Source organism: Anser brachyrhynchus, assembly GCF_964034855.1.
Source record: "Anser brachyrhynchus genome assembly, chromosome: 19".
In the NCBI taxonomy this organism is placed as follows: Eukaryota; Metazoa; Chordata; class Aves; order Anseriformes; family Anatidae; genus Anser; species Anser brachyrhynchus.
Genome location: NC_137712.1, coordinates 8575213 through 8594286, shown reverse-complemented (window position 1 = coordinate 8594286; position 19074 = coordinate 8575213). Strand labels below are relative to the sequence as shown.

The window sequence follows — 19074 nt, the reverse complement described above, 5'->3', positions numbered from 1 at the left end:
GGGAGCCAGAGCCCCTCGCGTCAGCATGGGACACGGCCGGCCTGCCAGGTCACCCGCAGGAACCCAGAGAGCACCTCCCAACCCTTCCCAAAAACACAGAAACAAGCAAAGGATGAGTTTACAGAAATAACTTTTTTTTTTTCATGCCGCTTTACAGCTCTTTTGATCATTCCTTGCCCCTTCCTGCACTCGGAAGCCCTATCCCAAGGGTTTAAAGCACACAGGGACCCCACCGGCAGCCACACGGACCTCGGGCTTAGCAGCTTTTGGGTTCTCCATTTACACTGCTCAAGCCCGGAAAAGACTTTGCTTCGAGGCACCACGGCAGGCCACAGCTTGCTGATATTTATGCAGCTGCCCTTGCTGTTCTCACCCCCCCAGCACCCAGAAATACCTTTAAGAAAAACAAAAGCCCCAAAAAAAGCCGAATTGCCCTACCAAACCTGCCACAGCAGGTAGAAGCAACGAAAACGCTTGCAAACAGCAAAGATGAAATTCAGGATCAAAAGGTCTGCCCTTCGGAAGGCCACAGAGGTCGCCCGGGTTTAACAAACAGCTCCGCCTCTGTCAGCTCCCCGAACAAACCCGTTAGCAGGACACCACCTCTGGCTCCGTCCCCATCGCAAGGGTCCTGGGGCCTCAGATCGGCTCAAGAAGCTCGCCCTGCCCGCAGCGCTCCCGTGGGGGGCCGGTGCAGGCCACCCACGTCCTGCCCACCTGGGTATCAGCCCCGGCATTTCGGGGCTCCCCAGCTGACGCCCGGACCCGCCGCAGCCCCTGGGCCCGCGGCCCCGGCAGAGCTGTGCGGGACCAGGAGGGGCTCGGGGTGCGCGGCTGCCCCGTGCCGCGGCCTCCGATCCCCTGAGCAGCACGTGGGGTGCCCGTGGTAGTGCGCAGTGAGGAGGCGGTCGGGCAGGACAGGGCATTTGTAACCCTCGACAAGGATTTGGCTTTCAGAAGGAGACAGAGAAGGCTCCAAAAGCGGCCGTGCAGAGCCCCAAGCACAGCACCCAGCAGGCAGAGCATCCTCCTCCCCGCACTGCCAAGGAGGACAGCGGGAGGCAGGGAGCAGAGGAGGCCAAAGCGTGCCAGCTCCAGGCGAGGGCTTCCAACCTCGCAGCGCCTCCGCACAGACAGCGGGCACCAGGACTCGCTGCCCTGTGAGCATGGGAGGTGGGAACCATTTCAGGAAAGCTCCAGAGAGACGGTGGCCTCAGGGAGCAGCCACACTGCACCTTCCCATCATCTGACATCAGGGTGCCCCAGGCACCACACCTCAGAGCCCCCCAAAGCCCCTTGAGAGGAGAGCCTTCAAACCTGGGATTTACAGCAAGCACCGCGGGACCCTGCGGTGTTGGATCCCCCTTCGGACATCACCCTGGGGGAACTGAAGAGCAGGGAAAGGTCCCAGAAGAGCACCTCGCGCCATCCTGCGCTACTCCCGACAGCACGCATCCCAGCACGGGGACGGATGCTGCGGGAGCGGCGGCCGGCAGCAGGCACGTCCCAGCCCCCGGCGCGGTGCCTGCAGGATGCCCACGTCCGTGACCTCCTCCAGCAGCTGCGTGGCGGCGCCTCCCCGCCAACAGCTGGCAACTCCTGCGGACCTCGGGGCTGCGCAGCGCAGCACACGTGCCGGCGGAGCAGGGATCGCACGACCCGCGCGGCTGAGGATTATTTACTGAAAGGAGGCCAGGAGAGCGCCGAGGGAGGAGGAGGTGGGGATGTGCTTGCAGCTCACGAGGAACCACGGCGAGGTCGCAGCTCCTGCACGTCCCCCGTTTGGCTGAGAGGAGCAACGAGGCACGTGGTGACCGTACCCCTCCTGGCCACCGTGCTCTGCACGTCCGCCCACAGCCATCCAGAGGCATCCGCTCGAGTGCTCATCTGCGGGGGGAGCAGGGGAAGGGAGCAGGAGCTGCCTGCCCTGCCAGGAGCAGGGAAGAGGTGTTGTGGTCACGGGGAGACGGCCACGGCAGCCACCAGCTATTTGCAACGCTATGGATATTCAGTCTAACTCCAGGAACGAGAGAGAAAACCCAAAGGTCTGACCACTCAGCCCGTGTGCACTGGCACATCCGTGGCCTTTCTACCCCTGAGCTCTGGGGTCTGGAGCAATGCAGAAAAATACGAAAAACCCTGTGCCAACGTGATCTCAGCAAAAGGAATTTGATCTGGCCGGGGGGGCAGACCCAGAAGAAAACCCTCACTGAAACAGAAAGGTAGCTTGGCTTAAATTTAGCGGCACAGCACCGGGGGTCAAGGATTAAGGGAGGACCCTTCACACACTGCCAGCCACGACAAAAAGAGGGAGAAGACAACAACATCCATCAACGTCAGCATGCACCACACTGCTCGAGGCTGGCAGGACCCTACTGAGCCTGGGGGTGCCCACCACGGCAGACCCAGGCCCCCACACACTGCAGCCTGGCCTTTCCCCCGCTGACATGCACACGCTGCCACGGGTGGACGGAGACCTCACAGCCACACGTGCTTGGCTTTTACGCCTCCCGGGGGGGGGGTTATCACTAGAGAAGGACGAGAATGTTACTACCGAGGGGTGGTGAACAGCTCCTGCCAAAGCAATACTCCAGCTCTGCCCTGCACGACCCGGGTGGGATGCTCGCGCTGAACGCGGGGCTGCCCGCTCCCCTCCCCATCACCAGCTCCTCCTTGCAGCCCAGCGGGACGCGGCTTCGGACGCACCAGGACCACCCTCTCACCCAGCAGAGCCCGCCAGCTTGCCTGCTCTCCTGCCCCCAGTTCCCAAGGGAAAGGAGATGGATTCATCGGGACAATGATGTAGCTCACACCTCGTCACCGCTTCGGGAGTTTTCAAAGCCCCGCAGGGGTGGTGAGATCCGCCCCAGGGCCTGGCACAGCACCACCACTATCTCTGTCTCATCGCGTCCCAACAATGCCTCTGGCAGCACAACGCCAGCCCAGCACCCAGCTGAAGCAGAGGAAACGCGAGGTTCCTCAGCCTCCGCAAAATCAGCTTCCACCTCCACCAGCGAGCCAAGGACACAGCTGAAGGTCGCGGTACCTTTGTAAAGCACATCACACGTTGCACACCTCCCTCCTGTCCACCCCCATACGCTATTCTGAAAGCGATTTGTTCTCCTTATGGCTCCCCTATTCGTTTGCACATCTCCCACAAAACAATTCAGCTCAATAGCCTTTCTTTCTTTCTTTTTGCTGGCGCAAATTGCAGTAGGGAAAATATGTTCTTTGGCTTAAAAATTACAAAACCCAAAAAGTCATCAGCGGAACAGTGCGAGCGGTGTTTGGGTAAAAATACTTTGCAGCCAAGATGGGAAGCAGCAGCGTTTGTTCCAGCCTTCGTGGGACTCCCACTGGAGCGGGGAGAGCTGTGCCTTCCCCTGGTGCACGGGCTCTGGGGGTCATTTTGGGGAGAGAGACTAAAACCAGCCCCTTACCCTCCACGGCCAGAGAGGGTTCTCCAGAACACGATCCCAGGCTGCGACCAACGTGACCACCCCCACACCATGTACTCAAGGGATGTGCTGGTTCCTGGTGCCTCCACCATCCCAGGATGTTCTCAAAGGTCCAGGACAAGGAACCACAAAACCCCTTTGAACGCACAGCCGTGTTCGCAGCCAGCAGAGGCTGGGCAGCAGGGATGGAGCTACCGGTGGTGGAAGACCCCAGAGACCTTGGAAACAAGCCCTCAGCCTTGCTTTTGGGATGTTTTAATGTCTGCACATGGCCTCAGTGGATGCTCGCTGGAGAACTGCCCTCAGCGTAAGCTCCTGCACCCACAGAGACCCCAGGTACACTCAGTGCGTATGGTGGGGAAGGAGAAGGATAGGCAGCTTCTCCAAAGCAGGCTCAACGCCTTGGTGAGTGGCTGGAGAGCTGCACAGCCCCACAGCCCAGCCCGCAGCACGTTCAGGCAGAGCGGCGAGGCTCAAGGATCCAGAAGGGAACAGCTTTCCTCAGTGTCCCAGTCTTTGGTGCTTGCCCTAGAAGTTCAGGTCCCCGGAGCCACGAGCATCCCTTTTCATTCCCACACAACACCTGCAGCCTCACAGCTGCGGGGAGAAGGCTGGGGAGGCAATGCCTGTGCGTACCAGAGCCTCCCACGCTAGATATTGAGTAAAAAGTATTTAAAAATACATGGGTTTCTAAGCACCTGATTTTCACATTGCTCTCTTCGATTTCTGAGTGTCAAAGGGTCACACGTTGATTCCTCGCCATTACCAGTGGTCAAAACGCTCCCGGTTTTGGAGGGAAGGTAGCACCGAGAAGCCTGCCGGGCAGCTCGAGCACTGCTCAGCTGAACACGCCGCTGTGCCGGGATCGAAATGCTTCACGAGAACACGCCAAACTAAATTAAGGACTAACTGGAAAAGTTTGGGTGCAATTAGAAGTCAAGGCTGGTGGGGTTTTTAGCTCCTCATTTACTTTGACTTTCGCATTCCTTTACGCTGGCCCCGTGACCACGTGCACGATGCAGCCTCCGCACCTCAGAGGCCAGCTCCTCTCTGAGACCAGCTCCTTCCCTCCTACCGACTGCTTCCAGCATTTTTTGATTAACTCACCTTCTGTAGGCGCAGAGGAGGGTGCTCTCCTGTGAACCACTGGTGCTGGCTCCGCCAGCCTCACGTACCACGGCAGCCGTAATGCACATCAGGTACATTCACCAGTTTAATACTGGTATAACTGTTCCCTCTAAATCAACCCCGACTTTCCATAAGCTCATTTTGATGTCACTGGAGGAGCATTTTGGAGATTTCTATTTTACAAAGTATTTTAGGAAATTGACTTTCCCATCCTATTTGGGATGAGCACGAATTTCACAATGCTGGAAGTTTTCCACGCGGTGGAAGCCCTGTTTCCTCACCAGCTCTAAATAATGGGTGTTTGTTGTTTTCCGAAGCATGAAATAAGCAACGGTGTTTGTTCTAAAACTGGGATGTGGACTGATTTTCAACAGTGCCACCCTAAAGGTACTAAGCTCCGGAAAGCAGAGAGCTTTACTAGCATAAAACCAGATAATTATGACAAAGCCTACGCGATAAAGGTAGGAGAGATCTGTACAACCACTTTACACTTTCTGGGAAGAAAGCACAGCTGGACAGCAATGTCCTGCAACTGAGTACACCAAAGACAGAAGAAACATTAAAAACTACCAGTCCTGCTCTTTTGCCAGCCACCACACACCTCCGCCACCTCCTGCCTTGAGCAAGAGCCTCTGTCCCCATCGGTCCCCTGCTTTCCACCAGCCCGTGCCACCTGCGGCCACACCGAGTTCAAGCAATACGAGGAGAGTGCTGGCTGCATTACACGGCCAGCTCAGCATCTGTATAAATAAAACATATTTGATAGATATAATATCCAAAAATGTTATATATATATACAATATTTATATAAACACGTATTTATGTTTATATATGTGTCTGCACATATTTATCAATTTTATGTATATATACAAATTATATATGTACCTCTGTGTGTGTGTCTAAATCAAAACAAAGCACAAATAGCCACGTCTATAGCAGGGCACCGAGCACCTCCTGCAAAGCATACATCTCCAGGCCACCCCTGCGATGGCAGAGCGAGGCTCTCAACCTCTTTGGGAAGCTCTTTCACTCACAGGGGTTTGCAGATTGAGCAGCACAGGGCTATGGGAACCCCGAGAGCATTTGGGAAACAGGCTCGTATTCCATCTCAGCTTCTTCCTTCTTTTCCCTCCCTTCCCTTTTTGCTGGGCTTTAAAATAGCAGATGTATACATTTCTTTACGTAGGCATTAATATACATTAATAGACTATTTTATATGTTAATAAATCTCTCGCTACAAAAATAGATTTTTATACGTAAAAACCTGATTGGAATTGCAAATTGGAGGGGGGGATGGGGCAGCAGCAGAAGTTAGAAGTTTCACTCGCGATGTCTTCTTTGAGGGAAACCGAACAAATGCACCTTCCTCCTTCTCATATTCATCAGATGACGGCTTCCCTACCCCACTCCCCACCGCCCTCGGCTCTGGGCTCGGAGCCAGCACCGTCCTTATCTGGCACGAGGCAGGAAGAAGCCCCGATACCATCGCAGGTTTTCAGTAGTTCGACAAATCTGAAGAAGTCTCCGCTGGCTTTTAACACGGCTCGGGGAAGGGGGGCACCGGGAGAGGCGTGCGGCACAGCAGCCCTGGGCGGTCTGTGAGATGTTTAAGCCTACGCTGGGTGTTAGCAGAGGGATGTGGGACCCTCCGGGGGCTGTCCCCATCCCTGCGGCTGACGGAGCCACAGTGGCTGCAATCCCTCTGAGGTCCCCCAGGGGGGACAGGACCAGAGGGTGCCACGCACCCCACAGCCCTCTGAGGGCACACGAAGGGGGTCTGGCTTGGATTCAGCAGTTACCCCATAGAGAGCTGTGACCCCTACGGACATCTGGAGGTTTGTCTCAGCGTTCTTCTTTCTTCAGAAGGGCAAAACCTGGAGGAGCTGGGAGGCGGCTGTGATGCACAGGAGAGTAGAAGTGGCCAGGGGCTGCTTCCCCCTGGCTGCAGCCCCCCTGCCCCCAGCTCCCCCCTGCCCCCAGCTCCAGCTCTGCCAGGGGCCGGATTCCCACCGCCGCACGGAGCAGCCCCGGCCGCCCCTTCTGCAGGGGCCAGCCCGGAGATGCTCCTCCGGGCACCCCGCAGCGCTCAAAGCCGGCCGGGGTCACTCAGAGGTGCTGCAGAATCCGGGCCACAGAGGATCACTTTGAAAACGCCTTGATGGTAAGAAAAAATTCAAAACTTCGCTTCCTGAATAGCAAAGAAAGTCAAGCCTCCAATGTAAACCCATCTGAGACAGAGCTGGTTGTGCCGCTAGCATCACTATTTCCTTTAAAAGTCCTACAAGCAACATAGTCTAAAGCTCAGGCAGGCCAACGTGGCCACTGACAAGTCCCTCACCGTGCCCAAAGCCCCGTGGCACCCCGCTGCTGCTGCCCAAGCGTGCAGAGCACGGGGGGTTCTGCACCCCGGGAGCTCTGCAGGGAGGGAAGACGTCCTTCGGGGCTCACGCCAAGAGGCACCGCACGCAACCACCTGCACACCGTCGGCTGTCCTCGGGCACAAGCTCAGCTAAAGCACCCGCGCTAAAGAAGTTCTGGGAGAGCCCTCGCATTTAATCGCCTTCCTTCTTGCTTTTAGCCCACCGCAAAGAGCCAGAGCCCGATTTTTTTCATGCTGATGCAGAGGCATTTGGCTGGCATGGTCTGCTTTGGATCAGAGCAGCTCGGCTCAACCCAGGCAGCCGGAGCAGAGAGAGATCACAAAGCAAAGCCTGGGAAGGGAAGAGGGTTAATCCGGATCAATAAAACCCAGCTCTTCGCTTCTCCCCTCTTTTTGCTCCCGTGCAAAGCTTTGCCATTTCTCCCACCAGCACAGAGATGGAGCAGATACCTGCAGGAGCAAACCCCTGCAGGAGCAAACCCCTGCAGCCTCTGTCCTTGCTCCGGGCGGCTGAGCAGCCCCTCGGGGTGGCGAGCACCCAGCCCGCGGCAGCGCCCGCCCCGCGCCCCGACCCGTCCTCATCCTCTCTCCAGTCACGGAGCTCAATCACTTCCCAGCTAATTGCCTCCACTCATGTGTGCAAACTAACCGTTTACTGGAAAATGCCACGGAATGTTAATTTCATTTGGAATTGGGTAATTGCAAAGCACTTCCACTTTTTTTTTTATGATATGAAATGAATAAGCATTGTATTAATAGCGCCGTTCCCAGCGCCGACCACAGCCGCGGCCCCACCGACAGCAGCTGGGAGTCATTTGTCACCCCTCACCTTCCCTGCGGTGCTTCCTTCCACCTCTCCCTTCCCCTCGCCACGCTCCTGGCTTCCCATTTTGGTAATTAAGATAATGTGGTATAATTACAAACACATTGCTAAAGATCAAACGCCCGTGAGCCGCAGCCCGACAGCCCAGCTCTGCGCTGGGAGCGCCCTGCCAAGCCGCCGGGTCCCGGCCCTCCCGGGCTGCCCCTGCCCTCCCCAGGGACTGTTCCACCCTAGGAAATCCTCAGCTCTTCCTAGGGGGCAGCCGCGTTTGTGGCACAGCCCTCCCCTGACATCGACGAGGCGTTTATCCCCTTCACCCATTTCTCCTCCCGATGGGAATCGCAGCAAGGAAAAGCCCCTGGCAGGGGGATGCTGCCCCCCCAAGCCCGCCCCTCTCCCTCCGCCCCGGCACCGAGAAGATCCAGGCCACCGGAGACTCTGCTTCCCCGCCCCTCCACTCCCACCTTTTATTTTATGAGACACCATAACTTTTTAGCTTACGCAGCAAGCGGAGAGCAGAGAAGCCGGGCAGACCCTCGGCAGCAGCTAACACTCCTCAAGTTATAAAATAATTGAAAAGTTAAATAAAAACACTCTGGAGGAAGCTTCCCCATTCGGTGCTAATGGGCGCACGAAGCAGCCCAGCCTAATGTTGCGTGGCGGGGAGGAGAGCCGCCGGCTCCGAGCAGCGCTGACCTCCAGCCTCCCTCCTCCCACGCTCCCCAAATCAGAGCAAAGCCGCCCCGGGGAGCACCACCGCGAGTCCACCGAGGGCAGGAGGAAGGCCCATCCCCGGGTGGCCGAGGAAGCCCAGCTGGAGGACGAAGCTGGACGTGGCAGCACCTGCTCGCCTCAAAGCCCAGGCTATGGGAAGTAAAAACCCTCCCGGAACACGGGCACCAGGCTGAGCCCAGCAGGATCCCGCTGCAGGCAGGCGAAGGCGTAGCGCAGGCTGTAACTCACCGGGGCCTTCAGCCGGCGGTGATTTGAAGCCCTTGTTAACCGGCTCCCTCTCCCGCCGGCCCCGCAGGTAGGTCGCTGCCGCGTGATGGATGGGGCCGCGAGGTGCCGGCAGAGCCCAGGTCCGCAGAGGAGCCCGGCCCCGATCCATCTTCCTCAGGGGCAGGCTGCCAAAGTGAAGGGGCAGGGCGGCGGGGCCAGGTACGACACGACCCGAAGGAAGAGGGCACGCCGACAGAGCCAGGGGCTGGCGCTGCAGCTGGCCTCCCTGCTCCCCCCCCTAACAGAAGTCCATTGCTGGGTGACCCTCGCCATGCCAAGCAGCTCGGCTCCGCTGCCTGCTGAACACCAGGGTGACAAAGCACCGAGTGCCACGTGCCCAGCACCCGGGGCTGAGCAATCCCCGTGCCCCCAGGCAGGTGACACGAACCACGCGACGCAGCCCGGGGGCTGCCCAAAGCTCACCAGCACCTATTTGCTCCCATCAGAAATGGGAACGTTGCACATCTTTCTCCCTCCTTGCAGCCTCCACGCTCCCTTTCCACATTCATTGAATTCAGGAGCCAAAGGCAGGTTTTTTCCATGCCGACTCCGTGTTGTGGATGGGAGGACAACCCTGAGGACGGCGCTCCCAGCGCTGCACTGCAAGATGCAATGCGCCACGAAGCGGTCCCAGCACAGAAAACCCCGGGGGGAGGATGCTTCAGATCCCGCAGGGTCTTCCGAGGAGAATAAGCAGCCACCACACTTACTTTTCAGAACTTGCATCAGGAAAAAAACATCTTCTCAAAGCTAACCCTGGTCACCAACCGGCCCACAACCCAGCTCTGCCGTTAATAATGCAGCACGCTATCAAACATTCATCGTCATGCACAGAGCGAGGCACAACGCGAGCCTGCCGTTTATACAAATATAGCTCCTGATGGCTTGTTTTCCTCGGACAGCCAAAACTTCACAGCTCATCTTCTCTGAGCTGGTGATCTTGCCTGGATGAAAAGCACTTTGGACACCCAGGGAATTCAGGTCTCCCGCACACAAAACTGCCACGACAACTTCAGCAGGCTCTGAGGGGCTGAGACGGTCCCACAAAACCTACAAAACCCGAAGTTAAAAGAGCCGCTGCCCTGGGGGACCCCAGGTCACCGAGCTTTGGCCAGCAGAGGGGATCACAGCGGGTCCTTCCCTTTGCACCGAGCCACTTGGCCGGCTCCAGGCCCGTGCTGCCACAAAGCCCCGACACGCCAGCAGGGTGTCACGAAGCCACCATCCCTTGGGGATGCTCAGCGAAATGCTGGCAAACTAAAACGCCCCTTTGTTTTCTGTTCCCTATGGCATCACCAGGAGCTGATTTTCCATCTGCTTCTTCCCCCCTCTGCCTCATAAAATCAGTGAGCGGGATACAGCAAAGGGAGGGGAAGACAAACAATGACAAAGCCATCACATCAGGAGTCCACCCTAGGACCCCTTTCTCCACGACGATGCTTTCTGGTCCTCAGGAGAAGCCCGAGGCAGTCTGCGAGATGTTAAAGCCTTCACGGGGTGTCAGCAGAGGGATGTGGGACCCTCTGGGGCCGTCCCCATCCCTGACCCCCTGCCGGGTGGCACATCAGACCTCCCGGACACGGCGATCAAACCAAACCTCAAACCCCGGCCTGGCAGCCATCCTGAGGGCTCCAAAGGCAATTAATACATTAATTATGGTTATGTTTCTCTCTCTGGAAAGCAAAGCTTTTCTCTGGCAGGTACACACGTCTTCAAATCGACATCGAGACACAGCTGGCATCGCCATAAAACCGAAGGGCCCGATGGCACACCCGGTCCCACCTCTGCAGCTAGGCCCCCAGTCTCTTCTTTTCAGCGATGCTCTTAAATCAGTGGGAATTAAGCACATGGCACTTAAAGACAGCCTTAATAGCTCTTATAACTACAGACACTAGCTAAGCATGTGCTTAAATGCTTTCCTGAATCGGGATCCATTTCCTGCCCTGTTGGGTCTTGTTTATTTTGATATTTTTTTTTTTAAATAGAACTCACAGTTGGTTGTTTGCAGCCAGGAAGCGGTAGATTGCAGACAGCCCTCTGCACCACGGCCACACGGGCTGCGTGAATATACATTTTTCAAAGGTCTCTGCAAATTACACAAGGAGCTGCTGAGGATTAGGTCCGGGAAAAGCTGATCAAATACAAAGAGGGTCGTGATCCCATTAAGCCCCTGAAAAGAAGATAGAGCCCCACGACGCATCAGATGCCGGCCTGACGCACTGTCCCATTTTCGTCTCCAGCCCCAGCAAATGTTAAGCCATCGTTTTATTTATTAAAGGCTCGGGAAGGCTCTGGTTGGTGCTGTGCCTCCCGGGGGCCCTGCATCTGCCCGCAGGAGCAAACCCCAGTGCCCAGCCCCGCTGCAAAGCCAGGGGCACCTCTGTGGGATCTCCACCAGGGAGGACAAGGTCCTACCCCTGCCCACTGCAGGGCACTGCCTCCAGCTCTGTCCCCGTCTCTAAACCCACCTCCAAGCCCCTGCAGCACTCTCGTGTTTGTTTTAGGAGCAGCACCTCCAGGACACGGCGCAACTACCTGCCCTATTGCTCCGTATCTCGGTCCTCCCTTTCTCCAGCCTCAAGAATCCTGACCTCGGCCTGGAGCTCTGCCCTGGGGAGCACATCCCTGGCGCACGTCGGACCCTTCCTCACCTGTCCCCGTGCTGCCACCCTGCATCCCCGACCCTGCCAAAATTATTCTCCTTCAGCGCCTCCCCCTTGCAGAGAAACCCAAGAGCAGTTTGGCAGCGAGCTGTCAGGACCACGACCTCTTCCGTCCCCATTTCCCCGCACTCCCTGACCTGCTGCTCCCACCTCCCAGGCAGACGGAGTCCCCTGTAGGAAAGCTGCCCCCTCCCAGGGTCCCAGCCCCAGGCAAAGCTCAGGCAGCCCCGCCGGATAACGTCTGGTGGAGTTCGTTCCCGTGCCCGGAGCGGATGGATTTAGATCCCTGCCTACCATTTGTAACTGCTTTAGCCCTTGGGGCACCTCGCGTGGCTACCTTCTCCAGGTCACAGATGAGGAGCAAACATCAAGGGACGTGGCCAGGGCCACCAAAGCAGGGCTGGATCCACCCCTCCAGGCTCGCTCCGGCTGCCAGACCAGCTCTGAGGCAGGCTCAAAAGCCTCTCGCTCTCGCTACAGAGAAAGGCATGGATTAAGTGAGAGAAACTTCAGAGATTTGCCATGCTAACACAGGAAGTTAGAAGAAAGTCCAGGAGATACAGATTCGGGATGACTGCACTGCCACGCCTCTGATATGCCTGCGGCATTAATCGCCTGCACGGCCGGCACTGTCCTGCCTCCCGTCTAGACTTGGGGGCCGTACCCAGACTGCGCGGTGAGGCGAGCACGAAGACCTGCTTGAAAAGGTTTATATATATATTTTTTTTTTAAGATGAAAGAAAAAGAAAATACAGAGAGGTCCTTTGTTGCAGGACTGGAATTGCTGATACTGATTTCCAAGTCTGACTACTATTTTCTGCTCAGCTTTCAGCAGGCAGGAGGTTTGGTTCGGCAGTCTCTTCTCCGTGTCCCACAACCGGCTTCCCAATCCTTGGAGGGTCCAGGGAACCCACGGACAACCCCACAGGCACCTAGGGACATCCCCACCTGCTTGCTGGGCTCTACCTTCCTTCATTTACCAACTCCATCTCCACGTATCCAGCGTGTCCCACCTACCGATGGACTGGGGGCCAAACCCCGCGGGACAGGGCTTGAGAAGCAGAAGCAAAGCGATCCTGCCGCTGAGGGATAAAAGGGTGTCGGCAGAGATGACAGCGAAGCGTGCTAACAGATCACAGCGAGTCAGGAATTCCCAAAGGGCTGGAGAGCTTGGGGCCATCTGCTTGGGAAAGGTGAGAGAGCAGAAACCCTCAGGAGCACGGGATGGAAACCACCTGGGGAAATGGGGCATGGCACAAAGAGGCAGCGAGGACGCAGACATTGCCGGCACAACCTCCCCAAAACTTCACCACTAACTGCAGGCTGCTTCGTACGCACGGGGACTGGGTTTGGAGAGACGGCACCCATGAGGCAGAGACCCCACAGAGATTTTCTAATTGCCAGTGATAACCCCAAAAGCACAAGGAGACCGTATGGCTCCCTTTCCGTACCGGCACAAAAGCATCCTTTGGGCTAATTAGAACCGGTTATCACCTCCTCCCTCCATTTCATTTTATTGTATTAATAAAAAAGAGTGCTTTTCTACTTAAGCTGCCTTAGATTCCTCTTCTGTCTAAATTCATCTGGGCTCTGTGCAATGTCACCGGGTCAGTTTGTGCTCCTGCTGCAATTCTAATTTTGTCAGCTTTCCATTTTCTAGGGAGTTGGGGGATTTTTCTTTCTTTTTTTTTTTTTTTTCTTCCCCAAATCAAAAATGATTTTGCATAACAGCAATAATGTTAATGGCCCTGCACGGTGCATCCAGATTACAGGCTGCGGCTGGGGAGAAATAAACATCTCATCTTTGCCCTGCTGTTTATCTACCCGCAGCAGAGCCCGGTATCAGGTCAGAACCTGTAATTTCATTAACTTTATCACTCAGACACGCTCGTTGCTAGATGTCATTATTCAGCACATTGCTCCCCTGTTTGTTTGCACCGGGCTGCACTCCGGATGCTCCGGCAGCACGAGGGAGCTGCCCTCGCAGCCGCAGCAGCGCAGCGCGCCGCCGGGGAAGGCAGGGAACGTCTGGCTCGGTGCATTCGTGCTCGGCTCACCCACGGCTTGGGAAGCAGTTATTTGTGCTGCCTGACCTGCCGGGCCGGGCAGGGACTTCTCTCCCAATTTTCAGGGCTGTACCTCGCGGAGATGTCCAGTTTGCTTCCCGCCTGACCTGATAAACACAAAAGCATCGCGTGGAGCAAAAAACGCTTCCTCGTAGAAAGGGCGGTCGAGCCCAACAGCCCACGGCCGCGCAGCACGGTGTGCGTGGATCCCAGCGGACGGAAAGCCCCCAGCACCTGCAAATCAATCACTGCCCGGCACCTGGGGGAAGGCAAGCGGCACGAGCAGGTGGAGGGCGAGCCGAAGCGCTCCATCTTCATCGCGCGTGCCGTCCCCGGTAATTAACGCCGGGAACTGACACTTGAAAGAGCCTTTGGTGACAGCCCCGGCGATGATACCGTTTGGAGCCCGCTGACAAGCCCCAGTTGATGTCTTATCACAATGCTACACGCCGGGAGCGGCGAGGGGAGCTTTTCCCTGGGGCGCTGACATGCCCCGTGTCCACGGGCACAGCTCCTCGCCCAGCCCTGCTAATTGCACCCAAACCCGACAGCCCCCGGCCAGGCAGCGGGGCCATGGAGGCAAGGCAACCAGGGAGAGCCAGGGCCAGGCTCCAGCTGGGATTCCCCTGACTCATCCGTCTCGAATCCACCTGTAAAATTTCGCCTGGACAGCCCTGACATCCCCCGCTGGGGACCGCCAGGTACGCGGTGTCTGCTCCATCCCACCCGCACGTCCCAGGGGAAGCCCAGCTGCGTCTGCCGCTCGTGGGCAGGTGGCAGCAGCTGCAGCGCCTCGGACGTGTCCCAGAGCTCCGCAGCTCCCAGGCACGTGCAAGCCAGCCAGGAGGGCTGAGAATCTGCATTTCTGGTCTAGAAATCCGGCATCTGGACCGCCTCATCCCTGATGATTCAGACTCTGTCTGGCCAGCTTTGGCAGAGAGGAGCAACCAGCGCACACCGCAGCTCGGCTGCTTCAGCAAAGCCTCATCGGGGAGGGGAAGGTGGCCGTGGGGCAGGAAACGCACGGTGAACCAGCATGATTTTCAGTGATCAGAACCAGAAAAGCACAAAACATGCCTCACGTCAAGGCGCGAAGCATGACGGCATCACGGGCTGTACTGGTGGGTACGGCCTGGGGGCAGCAGCCCAGCCCGCAGCCCCAGCTCGGGGGGGGGTTGCAGTCAGCACAAAAACGACTTTATTACCAGTTCCTGAAGCCCTCAGATAGTTTAATATTCCGCCCTAGATCTTGTTTACTATTATGTTTTGAAGAGCACTGAAATGCAGTTACTGCTGTCTTCCCCACTCGTACAACTCTAAATAATTTATAGAAAAGCAAAACAAAGAAGATAATATGAAAGAATAAAAGAGGCAGCTCAGTTACAGTATCTGAAGGCCTTCATTTGTTCACTCTCACTAAGCGGAGGGTCGGGGAAACATCTACTAACGCAGCAGGCCCGTAGGAGCCAGCTGCACACAAAGGAGGATGCTAACAGGGATGCTCAGATCAGCACTCGAGGACGGCAGGCGGACCCCGGCGCCTCGCCGCGTTTGTTTGAGCAACGATAACCATCGCTGCTGTAATCACCTTGCCTAAAAGAGCAGAGAGTAAAGAGCATTTCGTGGGCGGAGGAAACAGCCTCAGACACCACCGAGGACTGCCGCGGGTTGGGGGAGCTGCTTTCCAGGCACGATGCGTCGCCGGGGCTCCGTTGCTCAGCCCCACACGCTGCTCCCTGCGCCGCGCTGCGGCGGGAGGGGCGGCAGAAGCAGGAGCTGAGCCCAGCGGTCCCCGTCCCCATCCCCGCCAGCACGGGTGCTGCAGCGGGGACCGCTCAGCCTGCACGGGAAGGGCACGGTGCCCGGGGGCGCGTCCTGGCGGCACCCTGTGAGCAGAAAGCAGCCCCGTCCGTCCTTGCACCCATCCTTCTGCTGGAGGCGCTCGGCAATTAGCGCTGCCACGCCGCCCTTTTGTTTATTCAGCTGCGTTTAGCCGTGCTGCAGGTTAACTGCATTAAACCGCTTCTAATGACACTTCGATAAGCAGAGGCGGGTGATGCAGCTTCCCCGAGACAGGTTTTCAAAATGCAGGCCATCAGACGCACATTAGCCTGAGCACTCCGGGGAAAGCGCTGCTCCGCTCCACGCAGGGGGAACGACTGCGTCTGATGGCACCGGGCGCTGCCTGCCTGCCCTGCCGCATCCAGCCTGTGGCTGCCCCAGCGCCGGGCTGCTTTGCCCGTGGGGATCCCTGCTGGGAGCGGAGCTGCTCCACGTCCCAGCACCCCGGGGGAAGGCACGAAGCACCCACAGCACCTCGCCTGCTCGGGACGGGCACCCCAGCACCTCTCGCTGCAGCTGCCAGGGGGTCCGAACCTGAACAACAGGCACGTTAGCCAGCTCCGCACCTCACAGCACCGTGCAGGAAGACACTACAACAGCCAGAACCCGCACGTATAGAATTGTATAGGCTTCGGATGCTACGTAAGCTGTGCCTGCCATGCCTTCTGTAACAGGCTAAGCACCACGGGTAGGCACAGCTCACATCTGAGATCTGCCACATCCCCACGGGTTCAGCCCCGCCGCTCTTCCCGCACGGAGACTTCTCTCATCTGCCATTTCCAGCTCCTCCACGCACGTCTCAGATCTGCAGCCCTGATCACTTTGTTTGTGGGTGACTCCAGGATCGTTTGTCTGACTGCTCGGAGAATGAAACGCGGGGAATGTTTTGCTGCTCCCGGAGAACACAGCTTTGTGCAGCGGCTCTCGGAGGAGCGCGGGGCTCAGCAGGGCCCTGCCATGCCGACACATCTGCCTGCTAGAATTGATGCACCGCTCGCCGGCGAGGCGATGAGCATTTCTGCCACCCAGAGAATAAAAACCGGTCTGATTGATGCCCCTGTGCCAGCACTCACCCCCAGCAAGAAGCCGGGAAGCGTCCCAGCATTCCCGTCCTGCTCAGGAGCCTGGCGCAAAGGCTGAGCAGGAGCAAACCTCATCAGCGCGGCTGGAGGAGCAGGAACAGAGCTGAGGTACTGCACGAGTCCATGGCAACAGAGCAAATCCCCTTGCTGGGGGGATTGTTCCCCAGCCAGGTATCCTCCAAACCTCGGGGGATTTCACAGCAGTCCCTGCCACTGCTAGCACCAGATACGCCACCCAAGCCTGAAATCAGAGCCGCTGGCTTCCCATCTCATCGTGCTGGGCCAGCTCTCACTGGAAATGGGAGACTGGTTTGGGGAGAGGATTGGGCAAAAGAGAGAGGTCACATCCTAGGGAGCCATATCTCTGAGCCCCTCTGAGCACCCAACCCCTGCAGCACCCAAGCCCCCAGCACGGCGCGGCAGGGTCACACTGTGAGACCAGGGACGGCTGAGGGCTCACAGCCACCCCTGCCTCAGTTTCCCCAGCACCACCCAGCACTGAGTCCCCTCAGGGAGGACAGCTTCAGGACAAGGTCTGCAAACCATCCTGAATATGAAAACTTCGGACAAAACCCTACGAGAGAGGTGGGTGCCCTCCCTCCAGCCCCAGGATCCTCCTCTCGGTGGCCCCACACAGGGCACACACCCTGGCAGGGGACGGGGAGAGGGAAAGAGCAGGGAAAAAACCAACAAACCTTTTTTCTCATAGTCAGGCTTCTCCTCCCCGCCTCGGCCCAGGCTCTCCAGCGTCCGTGTCACCTGGCTGCCAAACTCATCCTCCCTGGTGCTGGGCTCAGCCCGCCGCGGCGTCTCCTCCTCCTCCTCGTCCTCGTAGTCGTCCAGGATGGGGGTCTCGCGGATGGGCACCCCGATGACCGAGTTGTGGGCCTGCAGGCGCGAGTTGCGGAAGCTCTCGCGGGCCTGGGGGCCCAGCAGCACGGAGGGGATGTAGTGGATCTCGTGGGTGGCCTCCGTGCTGGCGCTCTTCTGCGGGATGCGGCGGCGCTTGTGCCAGCGCCGCTGGGCGTACAGGGCCACCGTGAAGACCAGGAGGAGCAGGAGCAGCGCGATCAGCCCACCCTGCGGGACAGCAAAGAACACACGTCAGGAGGTGCGGAGGGAGAGGGAAAGGAGATGCTGTGACCCGAATCCATGAACGATTTCCTCTTCCACCTCCAGAGCACCCTTTCAGCAACGCAGACCCCAACTGTGCTCTGCAAGCCCCGTGCGGGTGGGGACATGCAGCCAGCTCTCGGGTGGAGCATCACGGACAGGCAGGACGTGGCCACGGGGTGGCCTTTGGCTGAGGACCGAGCAGTGACACCCCCAGCTCAGCTCCGCCCGAGCTCTTCCGCCCGCTCCTCCTGGGGCTTTGTTCCCACCCCTTCGGCCCCACCAGCCCCTGGATGCCCTCACGCACGCAGACACGGGCACCAACCCTGCGCGCCCTGCCCAAGGAGAGGGGAGGGGAGGTAACTGCACCGCACCTCTCGGGAGAAGAGCGCACCGTCAGAGCAACCCAGCAGCCAGGGCAGGAGCAGCGAGGTCCCCGCAGCGGCCCCACGTTCTGCACAGAAGGCCGTGCAGCGGCTGGCACCGCACAACTGCTGTTCCTCAGGGCACAGCTACCCAAAGCCGCCCACCGCTCCCGCGTGTGCCAGCCCCGCTGCTCCCTTGGGGAGCTCCAGGATGGGCCTAGAAAGCCGCAGGGGAGGGAGGCACGGGGCACAAGCAGGGCACAACCCCCGTGTGTCGTTCTCACCCCCTGGCTGGGGCTCCTCTCATGCTGCCGGTCTGCGGAGCACCTCACGGCCACATCCTGCACCCAAATCCTTGGCTCTCCAAAACAACCACGATCCCATCGATCACAGCAGCGTTACTTGAAGTCTTTCCTCTTACGTCCTTGGGTAGCATCACGAGTCACCCTCACACCGCAGCGCACACCCCACGGCGAAGCATTCAGTGACTTGGCAGCGGTTACCGTGGGTCAGCAGCAGACCCACGGGCACACCAGCACCTATTGCAGACCACAGCCTTCTCTACAAAGCTCTTTGTTTTCACCCAGCTCCCAACTACCTTATCATCAAAAACACGTGCCGCTACCAAAAAGCACAAACTTCCCAAATACCAACGTCTCCATGGGCGCGGCGGTGCTGGGAAGCTCCTGGCTGCTCGGGAGGCTGACAGGGACGCAGCAGGAGCTGCGCCTTTGCCAACTTTGAGCCTCTCCATCTCCCCGCAGCACCCAGGCAATTTTATCCTGTGGCAGACAAGCACAGCAAGGCATGTAAATCAGGGGCGGTGCGAGCAATCGGGGCTTTACGGCGTGACATGTAGCAGGCAGGGCAGGGCAGGCATTTGTTTGGCACAAGGAACGCTGCGGCTGGGAACTTTACAAAGCATGCAAGAGCAGAGCGAAGACATGCAAATATTTCTTCTGCATTCGATGCAAAACACGGCGCCGTGCTCAGACTCATAAAGAGGACGGGTTGTAAAGAGGCGTCGTCAGAAACGAGCCGGCTGGGAGACGGCGCTCAGGCAGCCACGGGGACACGGGTGACGGGCAGTGACGGTGGCATCCTGCACCCTGGGGCAGGGCTGCGGGCACAGGACAGGGAGGGGGGACAGGG

The 19074-nt window shown here is 58.1% G+C and overlaps 1 protein-coding gene across 6 annotated transcripts in view; it reads right to left on the bottom strand.

Annotated features, from left to right (window-relative positions):
* ASTN2 (astrotactin 2) overlaps positions 1 to 19074 on the bottom strand; it is a 341061-nt gene that overhangs the window by 233253 nt on the left and 88734 nt on the right. For all 6 annotated transcript variants that reach the window (XM_080561615.1, XM_080561613.1, XM_080561618.1 and 3 more), the window contains exon 3: positions 17140 to 17524. In XM_080561615.1, the coding sequence (XP_080417741.1) occupies positions 17140 to 17524 (385 nt within the window). The remainder of the gene's footprint in view (positions 1 to 17139; positions 17525 to 19074) is intronic.